Here is a 26,700-nt window from a genome sequence, read left to right as displayed (position 1 = left end):
AATCGCATGAACGCGTGCTCTGCTGCTGGCACAGCACTGTCATGTATGTGTTGTGAGCAGCTGTCCTTGCAGTTTTCCTACAATTCTTCAAATTCATAAGCAAAAATAATATTTTCGCGTTTAGTCTTAAACCCGTGTCATTCTATCTTAGTCGCGAGTGCGCGGTCGCTTTAAATGCAAGCACGCGCGGCTTCCCTGCCAAGGTCAGTTGCTGCTGTGCCTAGTCAGAAGATAAGATAACGGCGCCGTTGGTGCCACAAGCGAGAGGGGGGCTTCCAACCGCCTAGCAGCTATCTGCTAGTAATCAGCTCGGTGCAAACGCCTCGTTGTACAGCAATACGCTTTGCGCCTGAATTTCTTCCTTTCTTCACCTCTCCCCTCATCCTCAGTATCACGCTCTTTGCGTGCTGGTAAGAAAGCAGATAACCATTGGTATGTTTGTTATCTGAATAAACATGACGTTATTGGGTGTCGCTCCTTTTTCTAAACATTGTATTATGGTGCCAATGACGCGGAAATATACGGGGCTATTTTTTTTGCCCTAATGTGCTGTGCTGGGGCAGATTTCGCCTAAACTAATTTTCGCTTCCACGAAATTTCATGCACGTCCCGTCAGTTTCGTTGTAGCGGGATTCGACTGTATATGCCATGTCTACCCAGTCGTCGTCCAAGCTGGGCTCCTAACCACTTGATTCTGAATTTCAGCTGTCGCACTCACTTTCGTTAAGTAGAAAGCATGAATGCGAAACGGCATGCAGCATCTATTTTCCCATTGTGACTGCAGCCATTGCGCCTATTTGCCGCAGCGGGCATTATGGCGATTCGAAAACGGGAGTTAAGTGGGAGCAGACGGCGACGACGTCACGAGAGAAGACAAGGCCCCCGCGAGTCCCGGCAGACTCCACCAATTTCGGGAGAGCAACTTTTCTTGCCCCACGGAGCGATTTCGGCTGCGACACAGCTATTGATCTGTCACTGGAACAGGATTTGGCTGCTCCCATCTGCCACTGGAACGTGTCTGCTCCAGACGGAGGAAAAGGGTTGCCCCGAAAGTGCTCATCTGCCATTGGAATTCAACATAAGCTGTTGACTGGCAAAATGTGTAAGCGTAGTCTGGCAACCAAGTGCAAGCATTTAGGCGGCGGGGTGTGTCGCCCTCACCCTCTTTGTACAGGCCGCTCTGTCTGCCTACCAAATATAATGCTTTTCACTTTTCTCTAGTTTCTCATTTTTCACTCTTGTTGTGTGTGAGTGCGCACCCGTGAGTGAGTGTGTGTCGGCTCTGAGACGAGTGGCAGAACTCAACACCAGTTCACTGCTGCGTTTAGGATGAAAGCAGTAGAGTTTACTGGAAGGAACGAAAATATGGCAGCCCAGTGTCTCGTAGAAGAGTGTGCAGTACTGCCGAAGCCAGATAAGTTGTCAATGTGTGACCGACCCCCGGAACAGACCATTCCGTGGAAGTCACGCAGTTCCCCCAGAGTTCGAGAACAAAGTGGCGACAACAATCGCTGCATATAAGCTTCGGTGAGGGCCATCCGCTACAATGTGGTCGAACTCGCACATCAGAATGGTCTCTCTAGGCAGGAGGTTAAATGTTCAATGTCGTTTGTCTGTCGTTTTGTGAACCTGAAGAGATTTGCACTTTGTCAACGAGCATCTATTTGCCAGAAACTGCCGGACGCGTATGACATCTTCCTTGGATGACTCTCACAGCTCAAGATGAGTGACTTTGGCGAGTGTGCTTGATTCCTGTGACAGACAGTCAACAAAAATAAATATTGACATTGTGGGTGCATTTCTTATGCCCTTCTCCACCAAACTATTCTTTGTCAACTTTTTCCACTTCAAGGTAGGCTATATGCCGGGTCAACCTGTATTCTGGTTTATACGGTATGTATGTATGTATGATTGTATGTATGTATGTATGTGTGTGTGTGCGTGTGTATATGTAATAGGGAGAACATCAAGCCGCGAAATGCAAAGCTTTGTCCATTTCGTCCCAAGTTATCCCTGCCACCAAGGTATAGAACTGCAAAACACTTGGCGTGCTTCCTCACCCGATCACCACCACCGCCGCCTGTGGCTGTGCTCAGTTTGGCTGCTGGCCGCACAAAAAAACCAGCCACCACTCTGCCGCCTTTTGCCTCACAAGATATATGGAAGGCCACGCTCGGCTTGTCCCTAAAAACAACCAACACCAGAGAAATATCCCGGACATTCAAAAGCATTACTGCTGTATGCGCGGAAGAGTCCCACTGGCAACAATTACTCCCAATTTCTCCCCCAACAAGAGCGCGACAACGTCATCCACAGTGGCCCTTCTCCAGCTCACCCCTTGCGCACGACCAGGGCCCGCAGGCTGCGGAGGGCCGGGAACGCCCGGGACACGCAGGCCAGCTGCCGGGGGTTCACCTCCAGCGACACCCGCTCCACCGTGTCCAGGTGCCCCGCATGGGGCAGCAGGTGGTCCAGGCTCTCCCCGTCCAGGATCTGCACCACACGGGGGGTGGGACAACAAGCGCAGGGCTAAAGTAAACTGGCCACGAACACAAAGCACAAGTGTTGCTCACTACAAGCGACTGCACTGTTCCGATAAAGTCATGTCAATTTTACCGCAAACTTCAGTCAAATAATGGAGAGGCTGAAGAAAGCAAGTGGAGCAGTGGCAACTTCCCGGCCACTTTCCGGCGACTTATCTATGGCAACCCAAAAACTCCAATTGTCGCTTTTCTTCAGCCGGTAACCATAGCATGTCCCAGTGAGCTAGACGTGCTGACCTGGGCGGACTGTTCAGAATGGCTGCACGCAGCACGTGAAATGAGCCGTAGATGCATGCTACGTGCACGCATGCAGCAAGGGGTCCAACCCCAGCACTTCCAAAATAAATGCTCATTTCCGCATAATGGGCTGTGCTAACACATTTTGAGTTCCTTTTTCCGACGAAGAAAGCGTCAATCACTTATGACACTGTGCATTATCATTACAATGCAATCAATCACTCTGCTTGTGAAGTGAATGAAGCTTCCCACATGGAGAGCAGAAATGCATCCTACTTTAATCATTTGAAACTCCATTTGAGCACACTCTAGGACTGGCTCCTTTATCAGCACCAAAGGGCAGCGAGGTGGAGCAAAACTAAACACGCTCGAGTGACCCGCAGCGGACAACGCCACTCACCAGCTCCTCGGGGCCCCTGAACCTCATCTTCAACACACAGGCGTCCCAGTCCTTTACGCGGAACTGCCTGAAGTCGATCCGCTTCCACTGAAAAAAAAAAGAAACCACACAGCTTTTCATTTCGCAGATTACACAGTCAACTATATCTTCCTTGATTACACAGCAGCAACAGAGAGCGTGAATACAAGAAAACTCCTCACCGATGTGGGGATTTTAATGGGACTGCTCCCATCCCGTGACCCATAGCCCGCAATCCCCTTTCCCAGAGGAGCGAGGACTGCTCCTCGCGCACTCTTTCCCTGCAAGGGGGTACGACGGGTTGACCAATGCGTGGCAGTATGTGGGCCACATGGCACGTGACGTAGGGAACTCACTCGCGGCCGCGCGACTGCGCACCGTGGCGCTGCTTGAGGGCGACTACCAGGCCTCCCACTCCATAAAGGTAGCATGCATGCTGCTCAGTTCAGCTTGAAGCGGCCGCTGTGTTCCCACCAGCACGGGGTCGGCATTTCGTACCGGGAGTTGGATTTACATGCACCCTCCGACTTCGTGCTCCCTGCCTGCGCAGGTCATTTGAGTCGTCGTCGGTTGCTCGGTCAGTCTGGTGGTCCGTGCCGGTTATCTCCGGAGTCCACCACCCGCGGCGCTCAGTGGCCGCCCAACTTTACCATCCCAAATTTGGTAGTGGGGGACCCAAGTGGGAACAGCCCTAGTCCAAGTCAGTGCTGCTAACATCACTGGTTGTTGCCTCGTCGTCACCTCTGGATTCCACGTCGCCTTAACAGGCCTCGTTTCCTCCATCTTACACCAAGTGGTCTTCAGTCGCATCCAGGCCACTCAATATGCCCGTCTTCTTGAAGCTTTTGATGACGACGTCAGCGGTGATCATTCCGAAAGAATCCGATATCCAGCTGCACGGCAGCTCGACCGACGGTCTCCTTATCTTGCCGGCCGGCGTCAGAGCGTGCTTACAATCCCCTCTGCGTACAGCCTTCGAATGTCATCTTTGAATGGCTTCTTCAAAGACCCATCCACAGATCGCAGCATGAACGTTAGGCCACCTGGAATGACTTAACACTTTCGTTACCACGCCTATTCAAATCGATCACTGGTGATTGATGCTTTATACTGCCGATTTCAACATGTTGTAGTCACATCTTGTACACCTAATGCATCCCAGTGGTTAGTGCAGGCACTGCGCCGTTAGGATCAGTTTAAATGTTCCCGCTCCGACGACATTGAGATTTTTCACGGCAGTTTTTTGTGAGCTGAGGTGCGTGTGTCTTTGCGAAAGGGGGCGTGGCTGCTGCGCTTGACAAAAAAGCATGCCGCTTGTGGTTGAGCTGCCTTACAATCATTTCTTTTTATCACAAGGGTCCTGGCAAGTCAAATACAAAATTATATATTGCCAGCTTTGTAATCCGACAGCATTGCGAGGTGATAATTACCTGAAGATGACAACAACTCTCCACTAGTGATCTTTGGTCCAGAGAAAAGGTAGCTTTATTCTGCCAAAGCTTATTTATGAAGGTCCCCTGCATATCTAACGTAGAACGGAGATTTTCAGCCAGTTTCCAGCAGTTTCGGTTTCGTTTATGCATTGCGAAATTCATATTTGGCGCTACTATGCAGTTACCTAACTTCAAGCTGATTTACCATGGCGCCTCTAACCCGCAACTGTTCCTCGAAAAAAGCCCGCTGCTCCTGATACTACTTCACCCACACCTTACTTCTGCAATAACAGCATCAGCTGAAAGTCGAAAGGTAACACCAAGTCATAGGAAACCAGTTCAGGCAAGGAGAGCACTTCCAATCGGCCCTGAACACTGCCAGCTGTTCACCGGCCAGTTTTGTTTCCATACGAGGGTATTTCTGCAGGTCTAGTGACGCTTTTTAGTAGAACTGCCTATTCTGACAAAGTCTCCAACAGGCTTGATATTGTTTCTTTTCAATAACGTTAGGTGTCGCTGCAATGTAGGAGGCTCGTCGTGCTGAAAACTCTTCAATGCGTGACAGCTGCTTGGTCAAAGCTTGCTAGGAAGGATTCTAGTGCATTGCACCTTATTCCTGCAAGAAGGTCTACCATAGTGAGTCAGAAGATGATAATAAACAGCATGTGGAAGTTCTGACAGATAACTGACGATCAGAACGTCAACAAGCAGCCATTGCCGGGCTTGGTTTTCACCTCCAAACGGATTTCTTCGCATCGCTTGCTTTCCCTGAATCTTGTGCTGGCCGTAATCATTGACAAGGTGTTTTTACATCACGTGGGAAATAATCGATGCCTCTACTAACGTCCAACCACCTGTTTTCTTCCATAGAACCATCCAAAATTCCACATTCTGAAGTTGAGGTTGGGCTTCACCACAAGGTGTGGGCCCCACGTATGTTAACATTTTCTTTTATATCTAACAAACTGTACCGCACAACTCAATTTTTTTTTTTCTAAGACGGGTTCTTGAAATGTTTACCTACAAAATGTACATTTTAGATTTTTTCCATTGCTGGTGGTTTGTTATAGACTACTTCCTTTTTTTCTTTTTCTTCGACGACTGAAAAAAAATTTTGAATTTGATCATTTTTTCCGCAACCACTATTTATGAAAACATTATTAAAGCTGGTGTTGTTGGAAAGGGCATTCAATCCCTTACATATTATGTCACTGCAATATGTGCCTAACCAATATGTTCAGCACAAATAAATGTTTTCTTGGACCCCTAACAATCGGTTAGTTTCCTGCGGTAACAAAAGAGTTAACTTTGCGCGTCTTGTTGGTCGCCTTCAGTTGCTCGTGCTGCCATCTCCAGTCGCGCACACTGAACTCCTTAACACCGCAGTGCCTGCTTGCGGTGCGGTTACGGTGCTCTATAGCGTATTCGATCCTGCCTTATAAGTGCCACGGACCAAGCAAGAACAAAGCGACGAAAAACTTTTCGAAATGGCGGAAAGCGAGCCCGCGATGACTGATTAAACGGACTGCTGCTCCTCCGACAAAGGGACAACCAGACGCTGCGCTAACGCCGTCTAGTAGTGCACACACGCAACCGGCCGAATGACAGTGAGTAGCGTTTGAGAGCTGGCGGTGGGCTGCCATGCTCCTGGCGCACCTTGATACATCACGCTCTCCGCCAAATGGAAACGGAGTGGTTGCGAGCGTGTGCACCAAGTGAGTTTTGCAAGCAGACGCCTTTCACCGTTGCTATTTTGAGGGTGCGAGGACTATGCGAGGAAATACAGTAAGCTAGGTGGGGCTGCCAGCTTCACTGTTTGCACCAGTAGTGCAAAGCTGCCAAAATTCTTTTTATTTATTTACCTTTTCCAGCAGTGCCCAGTTTCTTGACTGGACAACAACAATAACGGCGCTTTTTTACAGAATAGGGCACTTAAGACTGTCGCCTTTAATAAAAGCACATAGCAAGTGGACTGAGAGTCAGCACTCATCCATGTATTTTATCACACCCCCTTTTGCACTGTTTTTAGCCAATGCAAGTTCTCAGGACAAACACTGCACTGTGGCATGGAACAGTGCTTCGGTGAAATAAAATAATGTCTTTAAAAGTAATAAAATGAAAAGTAACCTGTAAAAGCAATGTGCCATCCGCCACCACCCTATTAAATGCGATAGAGAAGCTCCACTCGTGGCGAACGGGCAATATGCATCGACAGTCATCGCAACCACCAAGCTGTAGCTGTGACAACAGTCCCTACCAGCAGGGGCATCGGAACGGGGTGCAGGGGAGCGACGGCTCCCCCTAATGTACAAATGGGGGAGCACGGCTCCCCCCGTCAGAGGGAACCTGTAGACTTCCACTGATGCCCCGTCAAACAAGAGCTCGCTGACTAAAAGACCAACGATTCCGGAAATGGTGGCTAGCAGAAATAGAAGAATTCTACGATTCAACCTGCGGTTTTGACACTGTTGCGAACTCCGAGCGTGGGTGTCTGTTTCCTTCACTCGCTATTAAATCACTGCTTATGTTTCACTGCAATGTAAATAGGACTCCTGATAATGTCTGTTAACTGTTAGCACTGGGGTATCCTGTAGATTTACAGACAGCATTATACTTTTGATGCTTTGGTTCTAAGGCGGAGCAGCATCTGTGATGTTGGACAAAATTTTAATTGTATTTGGTTTGGTTTTATGTCGGTGCTTGGGCTTATTTATTCAGCCTATTCACCTGCAATATTGCGCATGCACGAGTCCCCAAGGAGAATAGATGATGATGATGATGATGTGATGATGATGTATGGTGCAATTTTTTGGGCTCCCCCAATCCAAAAATAGCTCCGACGCCTCTGCCTACCAGTCAAGCCCCTCCCACATTACCGAGCCACTCACCAAGAAGGGAGAATTCGCAGCAATGTTCCAAGACTTGCACACTTGGGCAGCACTGCAAAGAAAAAAATTCAGAAAACAAAACTGGAAGGCGCTTTCTGGATAGGCAGCGTTCAATATCAGCTGCGTCCACTTCCCATCCCGATCCCACGACTACAACGCAACACTTGTAGGTGTATCTTCTAGCAACTACCACAGATTGGTGGTTAGTGGAAAGTGCACCAAAGTGTTCCTCTTGCAACTACCACAGATTGGTGGTTAGTGGAAAGTGCACCAAAGTGTTCCATCTCTAAGTGAAAATGTGGCAACCTGGCCAATCTCCCGAGTCTACAATTGCGGAGTTGAGGTGCTAAAGGAAACAAGGCAAGAATGTTTGATGGCTATCACTGAAAGGCGATGCGAAGTTCAGCGTCGGCAAAACTAAAAAACTTCACAGCAAGCATCAGGTGGCGACCGTGTGCCTCCTGGACTTGTGAAAGCAGATGGAGTGGAATCTTATTCAGATTTTGAATTGCGGGGTTTAACGTGCCAAAGCTATATCCAGAAGAGGAGGGTGGCTGTAGTAGAGGGCTCCAGATTAATTATGACCACCTGGGGTCAAACAAAGCTCAGCTCATCTCACTCCGCGCGCCACAGCCATAACAAGCACCACGCATCCGTCACATTCACAGCTCACCTGCAGAGGGAAGGCAGCGGCAGCCAGCTGAACACACTGTTGAGAGACATCATTGCACAGTCAGCGTTGGCGAATGCCCGTGCACTGTTAGGCACCACATCCCTGTGCAACGCCAGAGGGTCCACAGGGGAGGACCTGTCCCTCACAAACGCCATCTGCCGCTGCGTCCGAATCCAGATGGGGAAGGAGGTCGACGGGGAGGCACTCGCGTCCAGCGGCGGCTTCCTGCGTTTGACGCGCTTCACCCTGGCCGCCTTGCGAGGGCCCCGCGCACTGGCAGGGCTGCTCGCCCCCGTGTCGTTTGGACCCTGTTCCGAAGCACTGCTCTCGGTCGCCTCCGCACTGTGGTTGCTATCGCTCGGAGGCGTCGGCGGCACGGGTGGCTCCGAGAGGGGAGGTTCACTCGGCCTTTTCACCTGCGTACTAACTAAGGTTGTCGTGGTCTCTTTCTTGGTCTCCGACGAACTCTCATCGACATGGTTGTGGTTCGAAGAATCCTCGGCGCCCTCGCCCTCCACAATGACCAGCCGGCCCTCGCCTTCGGAAGTGTCCGAGGCCGGCGGCCACTCGTTGTCGGCAGCAGCCGCCATGGAGACGACGTTTTCAATCTTGCAGAAGGTCGCCATAGGAGTCGCAGTGTCCCTCCTGTCTTCGGCGGCTTCCTCTGGGTGTTCACCGGGCCTTGGAACGCTTGCAGTGGTCACCGTCTCCTGGGGTGCGGTAGTTGCGGCCGCTCGTACAACACAGTCTGCTTCACTGGTCACGATGATGTCGGCAGTGTTGCTCGGCTGTAAAGACACAAAATTTCATCTTGTGATCCTTGGCAGAATAAAACTGCAACCGGTATGGCGAGCGAGGCCACCCATTACAATTACAGTTTGGTCAACACGAGCTTGGCTACTACCATAGCCTGGCTGAGGGTCATAATCTTTTTCTCTAAAGCCACAAACAACGCTCTGCGGCCCTTCTTAATAAAGCGGGAGCCTCACCCACCTTATTACCCCCAAGCCCACGAGCACATAAAACACCTGTACCGGGTACCAACGGAGATTATCTCAATGTATGCGTCTGTTTTCCTCTGACACCATGCACAACCACTTCATGGCCCTTTCAGTTGCCACAACTTTCCCTGTCTTTTATCCACAGTAGCGGTGGCCAATCCTCGGCCCTTTGGCAACCACTCCACAAAGCACAGCATGGCTAGCAGTTTCGAACCCCACTGGCATCTTCATCATTCACTTCCCCCACCCAGTCCCCGTGCCCCTTTCTAAGCGGGCAACATCTACATGGATGGCATTCAGTGCTTGAATGACTTCAGGGAACACATTTACAGTAGCTTCCGAACTAAATGACTAGCCCTGACCGCAACTGTCCACCACTAAATAAGGAAGTTTAATAATAAGCTGTAGAGCCCCGTATCTAACACCTCTTGGAAAATATTTTGCCCTGCATGTTTTATGCAGAGAAAAAAAAAAGTAAACAACACTTTTGCAAACCCAGATATGAATTCGTTACCTGGCTGGTGATTTGAAAAACCACAGAAATCATACCAACTATTTTTTCATTTCGAAAGAAAATCTGTTTTGCTCTAACAAAGCAAAAGGCTAAGAATACATAAATGCAATAACATTTTTGTCTTGCTATTCTGAGAGTTTCCAAATTGCCACTGTTATCATTATCAAACGACAATTACACACACGGCCCACACGGCCAACCCGCATGTCTTCTACGGCCAATGTCAATTGCTTTAAATGACATTATGTTTGCCGTGTGATGGGGGCACAATCTGTCCGCACCCACTTCACCTATACCCGCTTCTAACACTCTCCCTGCGTTCTTCTAATTGTCTCCCCATGTGTAAATGTTTTTTTTTTTCACTTGCAGTAAAGCCCGCTTATATCGAACACGGATATATGGAATTATTGCCTATATCGAACCTTTGTATAATTCTGGTAAAAATTATATGCATTCAAAACTTTTTTATATCGAACGCGATTTTGCTCACGATTGATATACACCTCGTGCGCGGCTTGTAGGAGCGCCACTGAAATCCCCCTAGCGGCCCGTTTCGCAAGCAGCCGCGGGAGTCCGCGTCCCGCTCCCCACTGTCGCCGCTGCTTTCGCGGCACCTTCACGACCGAGATTTACCGTCTGCGGGAGGTTGAAATCCATGTTTATGTGGAGCAGTCACTCTGTTTGCAAATGGGGTGTGTTTACAAGAGTGTAAATGTTTCTGACGCGATCTTAGTGTGGTATATTCAGTCTGTATAAGCACCAGGTGTTTGTCACAGGCCAGCGTCGCGGACCCGGCGCATGATGGAGCAGATTGTAGTTACACTGCCCTTCATTTACTTGCAGTGTCTCCATAACCACCGGTTCCTCAGATGTTCATGCTACGGCTATACACTATGATGTAAATCAGTTTTGTGCGCTTACATAATCAGCGGAGCACTCATACCTGACAGCACACCAGTTATGTTTGCCAATATTATAGCTCAGATATTGATCACCACCATTTACAAGCCAGTCTGTGTTAATTCTGGGAATATTCAACAAAAGTACGATGGACAATGCATAATTAAACTAGGGGATCAGCACATGACAGAGTCGTCTCGTCGTGAGGTGAGCGCCCGCAAACATTCATCTGCTACATACATCCTCTGCGAGCAGCGCGGAGACGGGCTTAGAATATAATCTGCGTCCGCGACTAAATGCTTCTTCGAAATATCGTCATATGGCACAGGGAGCCTGTAGAATAAAGCAGAAACGGGAATCAGAAGGCCTTATCACATGCCACACTCTTCCAATGACCCCTTTCATCGCTTGTTGAACTGCCTGCCCTGTATACTTACAAAAATGCGTCCGCCATACGATCAGCTGTTCGTTGAAGTCGAAAAACAAAAGGATGCAGTGAACGCGAGATTTGTGTGTGTGATTACTAAACCGTTCATCGCTTGATTCCGCTCCTCATTTGTACACAGCGTCCCCCTCCTGTTTGCCCCCCCCCCCCCCCCCCAACCGATGTTTCGCGAAATAGCAGTGCATTTTGCGTATACAGTCAAACTCCACTACAACGAAATTCACGGGGATCGCGAAAAATTTCGTTGTAGCGAGAATTTCGTTGTCGCGGAAAAATCAGTAAATAAAGAAAACAGGGCAGGCGTCTAACTGGCGTCGTGAAATCTCCCACCTACCTTTTCGCCCCAATGTTGCCAACGTGCTTGGAGCTCGCTCCACCAAAAATAGCACCCTTTTTGTAGCACGGAGTTTATATCGTAATTTTCGGTCACAACGCGTCTCGCGGCGCTTAGACCAGCGTTGTAATATGCGCGTCGTACTCGTGGAGATCCGCGCAAAAGCAGGCGTCGTGAAATCACAGCGCGGAGTTTATATTTTAGTTTGCGGTCACGGATATGCACAGGATATGCACGACACTCTGGGAGCGTTTTATTTCCAAAACTTGAAAAAATCGCTGATTTTTGACTGTTTGCGCGTTCGCATGAGCAACGGGAGAATGCGCTGCTCACAGTCTGCGAGGAGCTCCATGGCGACATCATCGTCATGGGCGCCAAGGAAACTACGTAAAACGTCCAAGGAGTCCATGACCTGCGACGCGGTCACTGACGTCGGGACTGTCGGAACACCATGCCCGACTTCTTCGTCGTCGGATGAATCGGCGGCGGCGGCGGAGGCGGCGCGAGCACTCTTGAGGATCTCGGCATCACTCAGCTCCTCGTAGACGATCACGTCCGCGTCGGCATTTACGTAGTCGCTCAATGCTACGTTCTCAGGAACAATGCCGGCTTCCTCGAGAGCTGCCCATGCTTCGGCCGTTTCCTCCTCCTCCGCCGCCGCCGCCGCCGCCGCCGCCGCTTTTGAGCGCCGTCAACGCCGGTAATCCGGACATCGAGAAGCGGCAGCTTCTCGATGTCCGGATGTTCGGAGAAATTGTTGCTACTAATAATTTACATTGTTAGAACTTATCAAAATTAGTTAGAGTGGTTCAGTCTGTTGCAGATCGAGTGACTTGTGTCCCGGGAAAATTTCGTTGAACCGGGAGAACAACAAAAAAAGTGGTTCGTTGTGGAGGGAGTTTTAATACATTGGGGCCTATGGGATGCGGGCGGGGAATCGAAAAACCTTCGTTGAAGCGGGAATTTCGTTGTAGCGGAGTTCGTTGTAGCGGAGTTTGACTGTAGTTGGTCTGGTGAACCCTACCTGCTTAAGTTTCGACGAACACCTTTAACATGTCAGAAACTGCAGGTTTTTTTTTTTGTTTTTCATTTCCGTTAGAGCTATTGTGTTTCTTCCGCACTTGCACAGCATTTATTTTTCCATGGTTTCATTAACTTGCCTTGGTTAACTATAAGGCGTGTGTGGGCAAATATTTAACGACGCACAGGCTTGGAATTTCCTTAACATTTTCGCATGGTTTATATCATATCCCCGAAACATATTTTTCTGCTGCGTGTATTCGAAACGAAGCCGCATTCGTCGTTCACGCTGCAAAAAGTTAACCTCTCACTTTGCTAGTATCAGGTCTAAACGAGACGAATGCAGAATTCCCTTGTGCCTGACGTATTCGGAGGTGACAGTGGTGATATGCTGCTGCCGTCGCCGATGCCCGGAAGAGCGGCAACGAAGTGCTTAGAACCGCATCCCCGGGTAGCTCTTGCAGGTGATCGCGTACTCTACGAAGACGCAGTTGCTTTTTAAGTGATCTAAACGTACTCTTTGCCTATAGACGTCACCCTAACAAGTTCTTTTAGGGCGCGGAAAGGTGAAGGAAGCAAAACAGAACCAAAACACTGCACGAGCCCCTATCAGCCACGCAGCGCAAATCCCGTCAACGCCGCGGAGAAGCGGCAGCAGGCGGCGCAGCGATCGCGAAGCTGGAGGCGTATATCGAACTCTCCCGCGCGGGATTTTTTGCTCTCCTTAGGCATGCGGCAGGCTTTCCCGCAATACATCGGCGCGCAGCGGTGGCGTGGGTGTCGCTTGCGGCTCCCGCGCGAGCTCGGGCGCGTCCACACCGGCCATGGCAGAGTGGACCAGCTCCTCGCATGGATGCCCTTGGAGCCGAAAGCGCCACATTGGGCGCTGCAGGCTGTGGTGTCACCGAACTTCAAGTCAGCGCCCCTCGCTGCGCGCACTCGCTCGGTTCGATGGGTTTGCCGTTATTCGCTAGTACCCATGCTTGTCTCCCCTCTGTCACAGCAGAGGACTCCGTACCCCTTCCGAGCACGAGCGAAGCCGTCGCTGCCGTGGCCATGCTACAGCGATACTGCAGTGCCCTTGGGGGCAGCGGTCTTGAGCTTGTCGACTGTTTAGATTCCGTGGAGCAATCAGTCACCAGCAACGTGTTGTGCTCCAAGAAGCAGGCTACCCTCACGCAGTTCTTCCGCCCCAATAAATTAACGTTTTCTTTACGAGAAAGTGCCGTATCAATAGTGAACTGCACGGTGGTAAGAGCTCAGCGTTAGCTTGTGACTCCGTCGGCCAGATTGCTCTAATATAAGTTTTTTTTCCCTTCACTTTCTATATCGAATTTTCGCTATATCGAACTATTTTACAATCCTCGCGCTGTTCGATATAAGCGGGCTTTACTGTACTTTAGGCAAAATTTTCTTTTACCATGATTAAGATTGAGAATTGCAAGAATTCTGACACTTCTATGACTTTTTTTTTTTTTCAGACTCACTGAATTCCCAGACAATTCCCAGTTCCCCTAGTTAAGAGACACCCCGACCTCTGCATAGCTTTCTGAACACTCTGAACACTGCCATTGCTTTTAATGCAAAATAAGCTGTAGGTTTATATAAAATGTGAAGTGTAGTGTGTCCAAGAGCAAACAACAAAACCGCACAACCGCACGCAGCAGTGTTGCAGCTCACCTCACTTCCCGGCACTGCCTGCATTCCACCGGGCTGCTTGGGTAATATGGCACGATCACGAGTTCCCGGCCCATCCGTCTGGTCCGTTGTTTTTGGCTTTCCCTCTGGCACTTTGAGGGCAGCTTCTGCACACGCGCTCACGCTCACCGCAGGCTGTGAGTCGGCGCCCGCACCCGAAGCAAGTGCTTGCCCCTGCACCACAGGCAGAGCATTTCCAGACACCGGCTTTTGCACCGACACCGAAGCGGCTGAAGTTGGCACAGATGCAGCTGAAGCGGTCGAAGACTTCGACGAAACTTTGGCTTTTTTGAGCACACTGGAATTTGCCGACGCAGGCTGCGGTGCGGCAGCCGACGTGAGCTGGGTCGTGACAAGCGTCTGCGAGACGGCAGCCACGGGCTGCGGCGGAGCCGCCAGCTGTGGCGAAGATGAGGAGGGCCCCGCCGGGAGAGACAGCTGCGGAGCACAAGCACTCTGCACGGAGGGACCCTTCTGCAGCACCACCCCCTGCCCGTTGCACACCCTCTGCAGTTCTGCAGGACCCTTCAGGGCTGCTTGGTGCATGAGGGACGACAGCGACGCCATGTCAATGTCGCTCAGCCTGTGGTTCAGGTGTATGGCGTAATACTGCGTGGCGTTCGCCGACGGCGCCGACTGGAGGCGCACCGTGGGCACCCCCGGCGACCTGATCACCGCCGTGACCGGGCCCAGAGGTGGCGGTGCTGCCATCAGGGTCGGCATACGCAGCGGCTGAGTGTTCACTTGCACAGGCAGGGTCGGCGACGGTGCGGCGACAGTGAGCGTCGGAGGCAGCAGACTGGGCTGCGCCGGCTGCGGATCCGACGCGACGCAGACGAACCGAAGCTGTCCGGCCGGTGTCGTAACCAGCTGAAGCACGGGCATGGAGACAGTGCCGGGAGAGCTGCCCGCCCCTCCAAGAACACCGCTCACCGACGTCACGAAGGAAGCGCGCGGTGTGGAAGGAGGCACGGCCGTCGTGGAAGCCACGGTGGATACAACAAACGCTGCACTGGGACCTTGCACTTGCGAGGGATTGGCACCAGACACTGCACTGCCTGCACGTGGGGGCTGCGTGGAGCTCTTTGAAGCAGAGCCTTTGCGGTGGTACGATACTTTGCTGCACGGCTGCATGAAAAAACAAAAACAAAAGAAAACGCTTTTCACTACATGGGACGGGGCAAGCTGATGGCCAAATTCCTTCTTCACATGAGAAGACAAAATCTACACCTGTTCTCCCCACACACACAGTGCTTCTGTACAACTGCCTTAAACTGTACCTTGTCTTAACAGCAGAGGCATTACTGGGCTGCTTTCGTGAGTTTCAGCCACAAGACGTCCGGTGAAAATAGGATGAAATAACACATCAAGTAGCCCGGAACATACCATATTTACTCGCGTAAAACACCCTCCCCACTTTTCTTCTTGAAAATGTACTTTCTGGTCACCTTATAAAAAATGCAGCGGAAATATGCTTTCATCTTGGCATGGCTGCTAATGCTGTAGACAGTCGCAGAAACTTGATATCACACCACAGTACACGCAGAAACGCTAAAAATGCATTCTAACAAAACAAAAATTTTAACACTAGCCAGTGCATGCGAATGAATGCCATGGCTCACAATTTAAAAATTTCGTCCTTCCAGAACGCCACCTGCTGAACATAAAAAAAAAAAAAAACCCTTCAAATGCTGCGGCATGCAAACAAAGCACCAAGCGTACTCCGCCTTCCTCCCCTACTCTTCCACAACTTCGCCATTACGCTCCATGGTTTTGTTGAGCTATGTTACGACCTTTTTTTGTGTTCCTGGTGCGCAGCGAACAATGGGCCAGTACATGAGCTACACAGCCGGTTTTAAACTGAAGGTGGTGAAGCATGCATTGATGCACATAGAAACCGTGCAGCTGGGCAGCACTTCAGTGTTGACCCAGTGCGTGTAGCGAAAATAGGAGGTTTGGGCGATGAACAGGGATCGCTGTGTGCTTCGAGGGCCCAAAAAAGGGAAGTTTTTCGGAGTGGGAAAACAAGTTCTGGAAGGCCTTGATGGCATGAAAGACGGTGCGCGATGGGCCGATGACAAATGTGAAATGGCAAGCAACTTCAGTGAGGAGGACAGATCCACGGTGAGTTGGGGGCCACTAGCATGTTGCGAATGCAAAATAAATTTCAAAACATAATTACCTACGTGTTTTTACTATAAAGTTAAGGCTTCTATAGTGCTTCTCTTAGCATCTTCATTATATTAAATTTCAAGGCCTAAGAATCTGCTGCAACTTTTTCCCGCATAATGAAACCTCCCTCTAAATTGAAGCTGAATTTTCTGAAAAAAAAAAAAATTAAAAGAAAAGAAGTGGGCTCATTACACAAATCAATACAGTAGGAAGATTTAAGGTCTACAACAAAACACAGTCAAGCCCACTTATAATGGCCCGTAGTTATAATGAACGCTCATTCCTAGCGAACAACCATGACATGAATGTCGCAGTATGCAGCAGCAAGGCAAAGAGCATTCTGTTTCAGGTCTAACAAATGTTTCCCCACTCGGGGCAGTGGTACAGAAAACTCACCAGTTCGCGGCCTGAAGAAGTTCAAGAACATCTGCTCTCACGGGCCCAAGCAGCAGCAGCTCGCAGCTTTCCGGACTGAGAAATGGCCACCAACATTTCTATGTGTTTTTGTTTTTGTCTTCCTATTTTTTAAATCTGGTCCATCAAACATCTTACTCACCCAATCGCTCGAAATTTTCTCCCTTCCCAGACACCCGTGCATCTCCAAAGTCGACTGACGACTGTGACAAGGTAGCAAATTGGGAGAGTTGGATAGCATTCAGGGTGGTCAGCGTGAACGAAAACAACACACAAAGAGAACAGAAGACTAGAAGAGAATACAAGAGAACAGCGCCTGTGTCGTCTACTCTCTTCTTTGTGTGTTGTTTCCATTCGCGCTGACCACCATGAATGACGACTATGCTCTTCAGGACCACCCACCCACCTTGCAGACGAACTGCCCCCCGGTGACGTGCGGGTGGATGTCCTCGAGCCCCATGCACACCGGGTGGAAGTGGCACAGGCAGCGGGTGCACACCAGCTGCGGGGTCTGCCCCAGGGCCTGCGGGCAGCTGATGCTGCACAGCACGGACGGGGCCCCGCCCCCCGCACTCGCCCTGCACCACGACCAAAGTGGGCGAGAAAACCTTCAAGCGCTCCCCCTTCCATCGCAGCATTGAACCACACTCATGATGTCCCAACACACAAAAAAGCTACTATACTCGGTTACAACTCAAGAACGGCACCACCTCATGTAGTGTATCACCCCGCCAAACCGCCAGACCCGTGACGTCAGTGCGCGCGCGTTTTGAAAGGGGTTTGCTATGAATGCGTGATATCGTCTGCCTTGTCTCACGCAGTTTGTTTGCCGTCACTGGAGTCGTTTATAAGCATATCAAGTCCAAAAAATCACGGGAACGGCTCACGCCATGTTCAAAATATTCCCAGTAATGCCCTACTTGCGCCGCGCGGAGAAACATCCGGCTACAGTGATAAGGCACAGCGGCAACTTCCGGTGCCGTTCTTAAGTTGTCACCGAGTACAGGCCAAAGAGCACCAAAGTAGATCCGCTGTTGTGGTGCAGGGGCTCAGGCGTTGCGCTGCCAAGCCCAAGCCAACCCTGCTGACGGTAAGTAGCCAGCAAAATTTCTCAGGGGTTATGCAATTGAACGAGCACATGCATTTTCTAGCCTCGCAGCAAAAAAAGCACAACAAAAACCTCTAAATTTCCCAAGCCATGCAGAGCTTGCACGCCTAAACGGCATCATCATCATCATCATATTTCAGTCCACCGCAGGACAAAGGCCTCCCCACAGATTTACAACCATTCCTGCCCTGCACTGCCCCTGCTTCCACATGTTTTTATTTCACCCCTCCAGCAAGTTGATGTTTTTGCTTTTGTCCAGTTCAGCCCCACAGTCGCCACTCTCTTTCCACAAAACATATTATTAGACTGTACACAGTCTCATGCCCTCGCATTCGGAGTTTTCGTCAAGCAGAAGAAAACTGCAGATGCCTGGTGATGGACACCGACTGCAAGTAGCGCAGCAAGGTCTGCAAGGCTTAGGCCCTATCCGCCAACATTCACCGGTTGTGCTACACAGAAACCTTCATGCAGAGCTGGTGCAGACGGCAAAAGCTTCGTCGTGCTTTTCCTGCCTCACTGTCCGGACATTTTTTTTGTGACAGTTAACTCAGTTTCATGCTCATGCTCAGCTCGCACGCATGCTGTGGAAACCTGCCCAACCACACTGAACATCTGAATGTTTTGCCAAGAAGCTGCTTCCTTTTTTTCCCTACACTCCAGCCACCCCTGTGGACACCCACATTGCATCTGTGCAACGACACAGCTTGTTGTTCGTCTATTTGATAATGTAGAGGGGAAAAAAAAAAGAAAAAGAAACCGTCAGCTCAAGTCTTTATCAGACTAAGATGTCACCCACAAAACACGTGTTCCCCTGGTAATGCACAATAAATTGGCCAGATGCCAGCACACAACTCATTGCAAAGGAGAGCAGCAGCATTGGCATAACACAACTTTAAAGGTGAGCCAGATGGAGCGTTTCCTGAACACAAAAAGGCGCACTGACGCAGCTCAAGCGGCCACTCTGTGAAATGCAATGCACGGCGCAAACGAAGTTCTTTGTGCAGAAAAGGAGCTGATCATCTGGGCAAAGCGCCCTGCAAAACGCCACCCACGCTGTTTCGGAAAGCGCCCACCAAATATCGGCAGTGGCGGTAGCACTAAAAGTCTCTAGATGAACCGAGTCTCCCCATTGGTGCGAGTGGTCAGGCTCCTCCCACTGCCGTGCAGGTTGCGCCTCATTTCTTACTTTAGACAGATGTAGCCGTCAGAGTGGAATCGTCAGTGCAGAAACGAGAAAGAAAGAAAAAAAAGAAAAAAGAAAAAAGAAACGCACATGGAACGCTGGCGCGCACAAATTGCGTGCAAAGAACCCACCATGCGGTTCACACTTTAGACCGTGCCCTTTTGCTTCCCCATTCCCATCGCCCACTGCAACACCCTTCAAGCTGGAAAGCGAGGAGGCACACACTCACAGGCTTCCCTTGGGTGCAATAGGAGCTGGCGTCCGCCGACGAGAACGCTGTGTTGTAGCGGGACTACGAGTGGGACTCCGCTGAGTACGACTCCGCTGCAACGCTGTGCTGGTACCCGCCTCTGCATCCTCCAACACCACCTCCAGCGCTTTTGTGCTGTCCTCCACAATGGTGGGTCCCCCATTCAGCAGGTCTGCCGCACACTGCTCCTCATCCTCACAGCCAGTCTTTCCCTGTCGCAGCGGACGAGGAAGCGTCGTCTTGCCGCTTGCCGGCTTCGGCGCCGCCGTCTCGCCCTCTTCACCGTCTGGGACAGCGTCGCCAGCGTTCAGCTCCCGCTCCTTGAGGAGCTCGTATATTTCCCAGGACACCGAATTCTTCCACGGCGCGACGTGGGCCCTGAGCGCAATGGGCGCCACAGAGCCGGGGCCTCCAGACGACGGCCGCCCTACCGGGGAGTCCTTGTCGGCCTTCGGCGAAGTTTTGTCTTCCCTGAGCACGTCTTGCAGGAGCACAAAAGCCCGCTTTGGGCTGGACTCCAGGCTGGCCCTGTCGTCGTCCGAACTCGACGATTCATCTCCACTGTCCTCCGACAGTTCATCGAACATGCAGGGGGAATTGCAGGGCAGAGATCGGCGGGTCAGCGCCCTCTTCTCTCGTTCCGACACATCCGGCTCCCTTCCGCCGGTGGGCTCGGCTGCCTCGGGAAGATCGGCAGTCAACTTTGGAAACCGGCCGAGCGACTGTGCCCGGCGCCGTTTGGGTGGCAGGGCTGAGCCCCGAAAGGTGGCTGGCCGGCCATTACTGGGTGGTCTACCGCGGAGCGGCTTGGCTCTCGTTGGCTGGCCTTTGGTTGGCTGGCTTCCAGGACCCACTGCAGTACACAAATGATCGTAAGCCGACTTTCTGAGCCCCAACCGCTTCCATTTTTCACCAATGAGCGAAAAAACATACCACAAAAAGTGTTCCCAGAGTCCCTACAATCTGTGCACTTTGAAGGCTATAGTACAACGCCGTCATAACAATACTGGTAGAGCGATATATAGGATATAAAAATGCGCGGCTGTGGCACTACCAGCTCCACTATTTGCTACAGCTGAGCCCACTAATAATGGCCGCAGTCATAACGAACACTTGGCTATAACGAACGAACACGACATGACTGTCACAGTATGCGCCAAGGCAATGGCATTATGGTTCGGACAGAACAAACAGGCGCAAATGTGCAACTGTGCACCAATGCTGTCGGCTTGCCAGCTTACCATCGCCGCTGATATCCAGTGGCCGCTTTTAGAAGCGGCACGAATGACGATTCACAGCACAATTTTCACTCACGCTACAAGCTATTTTCCGGCACGTTTAATACCCCTGCTACACTGGGGTCCAAATGTCATTTGAACCAAATGTCATTTGACTCAAATGGGTTGCTTCAAATGCCATTCAGAATCCGCCCTGCTACACTACAATTTCGATGGCATTTGAAAGCTTTCACAACTGTTCTCTGTGCTGTAGTGGCGCTGTTGATGCCCCGTTCCGTTTTCGTACACTAATACAACAATCAAACTTAGGAGCAGTCCGAGGCAGTAAAATGATATCAAATTAGAAGAGACACCAGTTTTGACTCTAAATATGGCTGTCTTGCGTTGTTTTTGTTTGTGTTTTTTGCAACTGACCCACTGGTTTTGAGAGTATGAAAATTAAATATGTTGATTTCGTATTTTAAGTAAATAAACAGTGAACAAAGTTTCACAAACAACAATATTTTGTTAGTTTTACGTACGGAAGTTTTATATTTTTACTGCCGATCGAAGACGCTGCATCCGAGAGTGCTGGAAATGGCATTTGGAATCTTAAATGTCTCTCTCGGTGCTCATTTGGCTCAAATGTCATTTGAGCCAAATGGCATTTAAAGACCTAGTGTAGCAGCACAACTTGGCATTTGAGCCAAATGACATTTGGTTCAAATGACATTTAGACCCCAGTGTAGCAGGGGTATAAGTTTGTTCGCCCCAGTAACTCCATTCTGGCGGGTGTATTCTGGCCAGTGTACCGAACATATGCGCGCTGTTTATGCATGCAGAAAACAGTGATTTCGCTCATACGAACTGCAGACATAACAAACGAATTCATCGCGACAATCGAGTTCATTATAAGTGGGCTCAACTGTATATGGTAAAATTCACCACTTATCGTGCATACTTTCCTTCATCATAATTTGTAACAATGACCCGATAGTACCAGGCAACTTAAACTCCTGTCTTTGGGAGACCTGTGAGAGGTGTGCTGCCCCACACACATCACCTGCACGATGCGCGCGTACAAAACATGCAAGAGGACACACCACTGTGCACTCATTATCTGCCCTGCATCTTTCCAGTTCTCGCAGGAGAAAGTTCGCAACCGCTGCTTCCCAGGCAGCCATGCTAGCCATGAAGGGGGACGTCTCATGAGCCTCCCCTCGTGCTTTTCCCATGACTTCTAGCCGAAAAAGGAGGCAGAGAGCACTGTGTCATCATCATAATTGGCTCAACAAGATCTTCCAGACAGCTGCTTATCACTGAACTTAAAGGAGCCATGAGGACAAAACACAAGTTCGGTTCATTCGAAAGATTGCCTCGATAGAATCGTACTGGCACCACTGTTAACGCACACTTCGCTCAAATAAGCTACATAACCAGGAAAAAACGGAATGGCCATGCGACCCACTAGCTCATTTCCCGCAACAGAACCTATGATGTCATATGAGCCCAGCTGTGCAATTGGCTGAAGCCGGCAAAAGCAAACGCAAAGTAGCCACGGCTTATAGGCTTTCCAAACGAACTATTTACACTTAATAAGTGTAATGCATATTCATTTTACAGCAGTAAGAATGGTGCGGAAACAATGAAAGTTATGAAAACGCACGTAACCATAGAAGTACCGATGCGCACTGCTGTTGGTACTGGGTGCCCTATGCTTGTTTTAGCTGCACAGCATTCCGTCACTTTGAAGTTGTTTTACAGGACACTGGCCAATTGGCGTAAGCGGCGTTGTCTTACGTGATTGTGTTTGTCGAGGATACCCCAGGTTTCACGAGACGATCACGAGACGAAACGCTCAAAAACAAAGCAACGGCGGACAACGGTTAGTGGATGACTATAGCAGCGCCATCTTGGAGGTCTGACAGACATCAAGGCCGCAAACCCGAATGACGCAGTGGAAGTTTGCTTGAATACACGCACTTCTGACGTCACTGCTGACATTACGAAAACCCACGATTTGGCGGGAGAATCAAAACTTTACTAAATTGATCAATTTCTCAGTGAATACAGGCATCATTTATTTATTTATAAATAAAATAAATAAATGATCATTTGCTGCCGGACAAGCGCTGGGGGCACTATAAAACGCGAAATCCTTTGAACAAAACAAACTTGTATTCATGGCTCCTTTAACAAAGACATTGTTTCAGTAATGCCAAACCTGCTACTCATTAAAAAGGAAAAAGATAGAAATATGGTGTGGCGCCTTCATCCCACAGGTGCTGCACTTTCCTGTGGGTTGTGCTGACTGGGTCGGCATTCGCACTGCTTAGTCCGCACAGCCGTACAGTTACATTTCCACTTCGTTTAATGCTGGGGGAACACCACCACAGAGTCAGAAAACAGTATTTCTCTGCCCCACCAATTTCAACCATTACTGGTAGCAAAATGACTCTTTGGTGGCACTTTAACATATTGTTGCGAGTGAGTTGGATTGGAGCACTTTTCCTCAACATTCCTGGAACTGTTTCCCTTCAGCTAACGTACACTGCAGTCAGCATACACTTTGTTCTGAGCAAGGCTCACTCGTGCGTTGGGGTTCTCACACAGCGTTGGTGCCGTGCAAAAAAGCAAACGCCGGGGGGCCTGCCTCGAGGAGCATCTTTCAGCATCAGGAGCAACGATGCCAGAAGAACCCATGCCTACTAACACCAACGTCGCTCTGCATACCTAAAACTTCCCCACTAACAGCGACAGTGCAGCGTCACTCACATCACATCCCGGTGAATTCCACTAGGTCAGCACAAAAATGCTACCTTGATGTGAAAGGCTCCACCAAGCTTACCATTGCAGCAACTCAAACCCTTCCCCCCGTGGCCCATGAGTTCCCTTCTTCCTGCAAGCTACCGCAGCTTTCTCTCTTTTTTTCCGCCTCCTCCTCTGCATTTGGCTCCCCTCTCCCCGCTCCCGAAGTATAGGACAGGGCCATCCCGTACCTGACTTCCTGCCCCTCTTCGCCTGAGCAGTTGCGTTGGGTGGATCAATGCGGCGACGCCGCTTGCGGCTGGCCAGGGTCTCCGTGCAGCAGGGGCACTGCTTGCGGGTGGACCGCCGCACCGAGAGGCCCTCGTCGCTGTTGGCACACGACAAGGCCGGGGCATTGGCCGCTGGCTGCACAAGAAAAGTAAGGAGCCAGGGTTCATGGCAGTTTATACGGCAGAAGTTTGAAGGTTCTTCCAAGGCTCTGTGAGTGGATTTTTAAAGGGACGGACAGCCGATTTTTGGCGCGTATGTGTTCTCTGGCTCGTATGAAAGCCAGCGTTTTATATAGCCCTGTAACCGCAAGCAATTTACAAACAAAATTGGCGGAAATAATTTTAATTTGGCAGCAAACTTTCTGAAATCGGAAGGATGCCGGTTTGTAGTGTAGAAACTAGACACCAGTCACGTGACCTGCAAACCTAGTAGCAGCTACTGTGACTGCTGAAACGTTTATTCACTTATTGAAGACCTTTGAATACAAGTATTTGTATAAGTTTAAATTGTATATGTATTCTTAAACATTATTTTGAAAATTTTTAAGACATGCCGCCCACCGCCGCTGGGTTGCTCTCAGTGTGGCTACATGCCCAGAATCAACGGCAGCGATCAGTAAACAGACCCAGTGAAGGAGCTTTGACGATTCTGCCCGAGTCAGGGGCGTTTGTTCTGCCAAAATATTAGATTTCAGTTTCCAAATATGCCAACGGCAGCTTAAAAAAAAAAGAAGGACGCGCCCAGGGAGAATCGAACTTCCGAACTCATCAACGTGAAGCAAGATTCTACCTATCGTCTATACCAACATATGGCGCATTCGTGCACAATAGACAGTTGCATTAAAAAGAACACGTAAAGGAAGAGGAAAGCCTGCGGTTCAAACTTTTTTAGCTGGGGACAAGTTTTTAAATACCGTTTTTTATTTCGCATACAGACAAAAGTATGTTGCCGAGCTGCTCTATTTCATGGTTGCCAGCATTATTTTTGGGACGGACACATGCGGCCCGTAGATCTAAAAATTTCGATTTAAAAAGTTCTAGGGCGTTATCAGCAAAACTGTTTCTCACTAAGGTGCTTTAAGTGATGCCCCTTCATTTCGGATAGAGGATATATACTCGACAAAAATCGGTTGTCTGTCCCTTTAAGGCCTGCACCGTTTGCTAGAAAGCTAATGAAGACCAATATTCAGGAACAACACAGGCTTGAAATGACTGGGCAGCATCTTCTTTTCAGAACTATAACTCTAGCAGCGTTCCCTTCTTCGATGATTTCTAGTGTTGGACCGAGTGTTAGAGTTACACCGAGTGTTGGAGTTACACACACAAGAACTTGAGGTGCGTTACGAAATGCAAACTTTTATTTGCTCAAAACCATCAACCAAGCAAAACTAATTCGGTCCTCACGTAGCCTCATGTTTTTTCGTTTTTCCTTTTTATTAGGGAGTGAAACTGAAGGAATTTCAAGGGTACGCAAAAGTGTAAGACATTCGAGGCCTTGAAAAAAAAAGCCTATTCAAAAGTTTTGGAGGCTTTTAAAGACCCACATAAACCTTGGAGAGTCCTGCATTTAGTGCCTGGAGGGCGCCACTGGGCTGTCAAGGTCAGTCACCGCGCGAGTGCTCCACTGATTAGATTACTAGACAAATTGGCATTTGTTGCCGCTTGGTGAAATTTCGCACAGCAGGCTAACGTTCCTTGCTGTTTGCTTGGCTTTAGAGATGGAGAAATAACAAACCCATTGAGGTGAACAAAAAAATGCTACTTTACAAAGACCACTAGTAGCCACTAACAACGGAAGGCATCACAAAGAGTACACTAGAACCTCAACTCTATAGAACCTGGTTTTACAATTTTTAAGAATTAACAAACGAATGTGCATTCCTCACACTGTTGCCTAAGGGTTTATTGCTTTTTCTGAATTGAAGCTGTTTGTGATTCAACAAAATGTTTTGCTCCGGGTGACCTCGTCATACCAAAGCCCAGCCGTATATGCTGCGTACCAAGTTCACCACAACTGGTCAAAATAAAGGTAACCCATTACGTTAAACAAACAAGAAAAAACAACTTCAACTCATAAAGAAAGCCCAAAAGGGAACAACGTTTCGGACGTCCCCTATTTCGGCCAATAAGGCCGTAGACGTGAAAAGCTGTAATATTCCCAACTCACTCAAGCCACAATGTTTGAAGCACTTGGTTTCGGTTACATCGTAAACTGTCGCGTAAAATTTATTGTTTGAAGCCCTCAACCATTATGATCACGCAAGATACCACACCGAGCCATACTGCTTGGTGTACTTGGCCACAGTTATTTGAGAGCCTTATCATTCAATTGATTGATTGTAGGGTTTAACGCGCCGACGCAACGCAGGCGATGAGGCGCGCCGTAGTGGAGGGCTCCGGATTAATTTTGACCACCTGGGGATCTTTAACGTGCGCCGAAATCTCGTACACACGGGCGTTTTTGCTTTTCGCCCCCATCAGAAAAGCGGCCGCCGCGGCCGGGAATCGAACCCGCGACCTCGTGCTCAGCAGCGCAACGCCTTAGCCACTGAGCCACCGCGGCGGGTAGCCTTATCATTCAAGCCATGCTGTCTCAGGCACTCATTAGAGGGGACAGGCTGAACTGAACCGTTCGAGTCCCATGGTACGATGTACTTGACCACAGTGCGTTTACAGGCAGTTGCAGTGAGCTATAAGCCTTGCCACCATCACTGTAGCCGAATTCTGTATGCTAGGTTCTTTTTTAGGAAAAAATTGCAAAGAGAATCTCCGTAATAAACCCCTGTAAGTTTAATTGCAGCAAAAAAAAAAAAAAAATTCAAATGTGCTGTGACAGCAAGAAACTTCTTTTAGGGGCATTGAACGCCTACCAAGACACTTTACCGAGCTCTACACCTTGGTACTTTCAGGAACCCTGCACAACTTCTGGCGAGATCGGCAGATGCAGCGCAAAGCGACCTCCCACCTCTTCAGCCGTGGAGCCGACAAGCGGAGTACGGGCAGATGCGGATCTGGGAGTCCTTGGAGCTTGTGCTGCCGGAGTAGTGCCATTGTTGTTCCAGCGGCGGGTAACCTGCCGGACCACCTCTTGCGGCGGATGATAGATATTCATCCGGGCAAAGTTAAAGTTGTCTGTCGTGAGCAGAAGCTTGGGGTTCCGCCCCACTGCAATGGGGAGAAGAAGAACAGCTCCAGCGAAAGAAGGCGCACAGTG

At 49.6% G+C, this 26,700-nt stretch overlaps 1 protein-coding gene across 8 annotated transcripts in view; it reads right to left on the bottom strand.

The window, feature by feature from the left end:
* Positions 1-26,700, bottom strand: part of LOC144147213 (uncharacterized) — a 115,582-nt gene that overhangs the window by 33,292 nt on the left and 55,590 nt on the right. For all 8 annotated transcript variants that reach the window (XM_077679290.1, XM_077679294.1, XM_077679292.1 and 5 more), the window contains 9 exons: positions 26,452-26,651; positions 23,448-23,622; positions 19,211-20,084; positions 17,097-17,268; positions 14,087-15,232; positions 8,193-8,980; positions 7,520-7,571; positions 3,181-3,267; positions 2,336-2,493 (listed from right to left, as the gene is read on the bottom strand). In XM_077679290.1, the coding sequence (XP_077535416.1) occupies positions 2,336-2,493; positions 3,181-3,267; positions 7,520-7,571; positions 8,193-8,980; positions 14,087-15,232; positions 17,097-17,268; positions 19,211-20,084; positions 23,448-23,622; positions 26,452-26,651 (3,652 nt within the window). The remainder of the gene's footprint in view (positions 1-2,335; positions 2,494-3,180; positions 3,268-7,519; positions 7,572-8,192; positions 8,981-14,086; positions 15,233-17,096; positions 17,269-19,210; positions 20,085-23,447; positions 23,623-26,451; positions 26,652-26,700) is intronic.

The sequence above is a fragment of the Haemaphysalis longicornis genome, unplaced genomic scaffold (genome assembly GCF_048455015.1).
Source record: "Haemaphysalis longicornis isolate Haplotype H1 unplaced genomic scaffold, Haemaphysalis longicornis Haplotype H1 scaffold_7, whole genome shotgun sequence".
NCBI classification, from domain to species: Eukaryota; Metazoa; Arthropoda; class Arachnida; order Ixodida; family Ixodidae; genus Haemaphysalis; species Haemaphysalis longicornis.
This window is presented reverse-complemented; position numbering and strand designations above follow the sequence as displayed.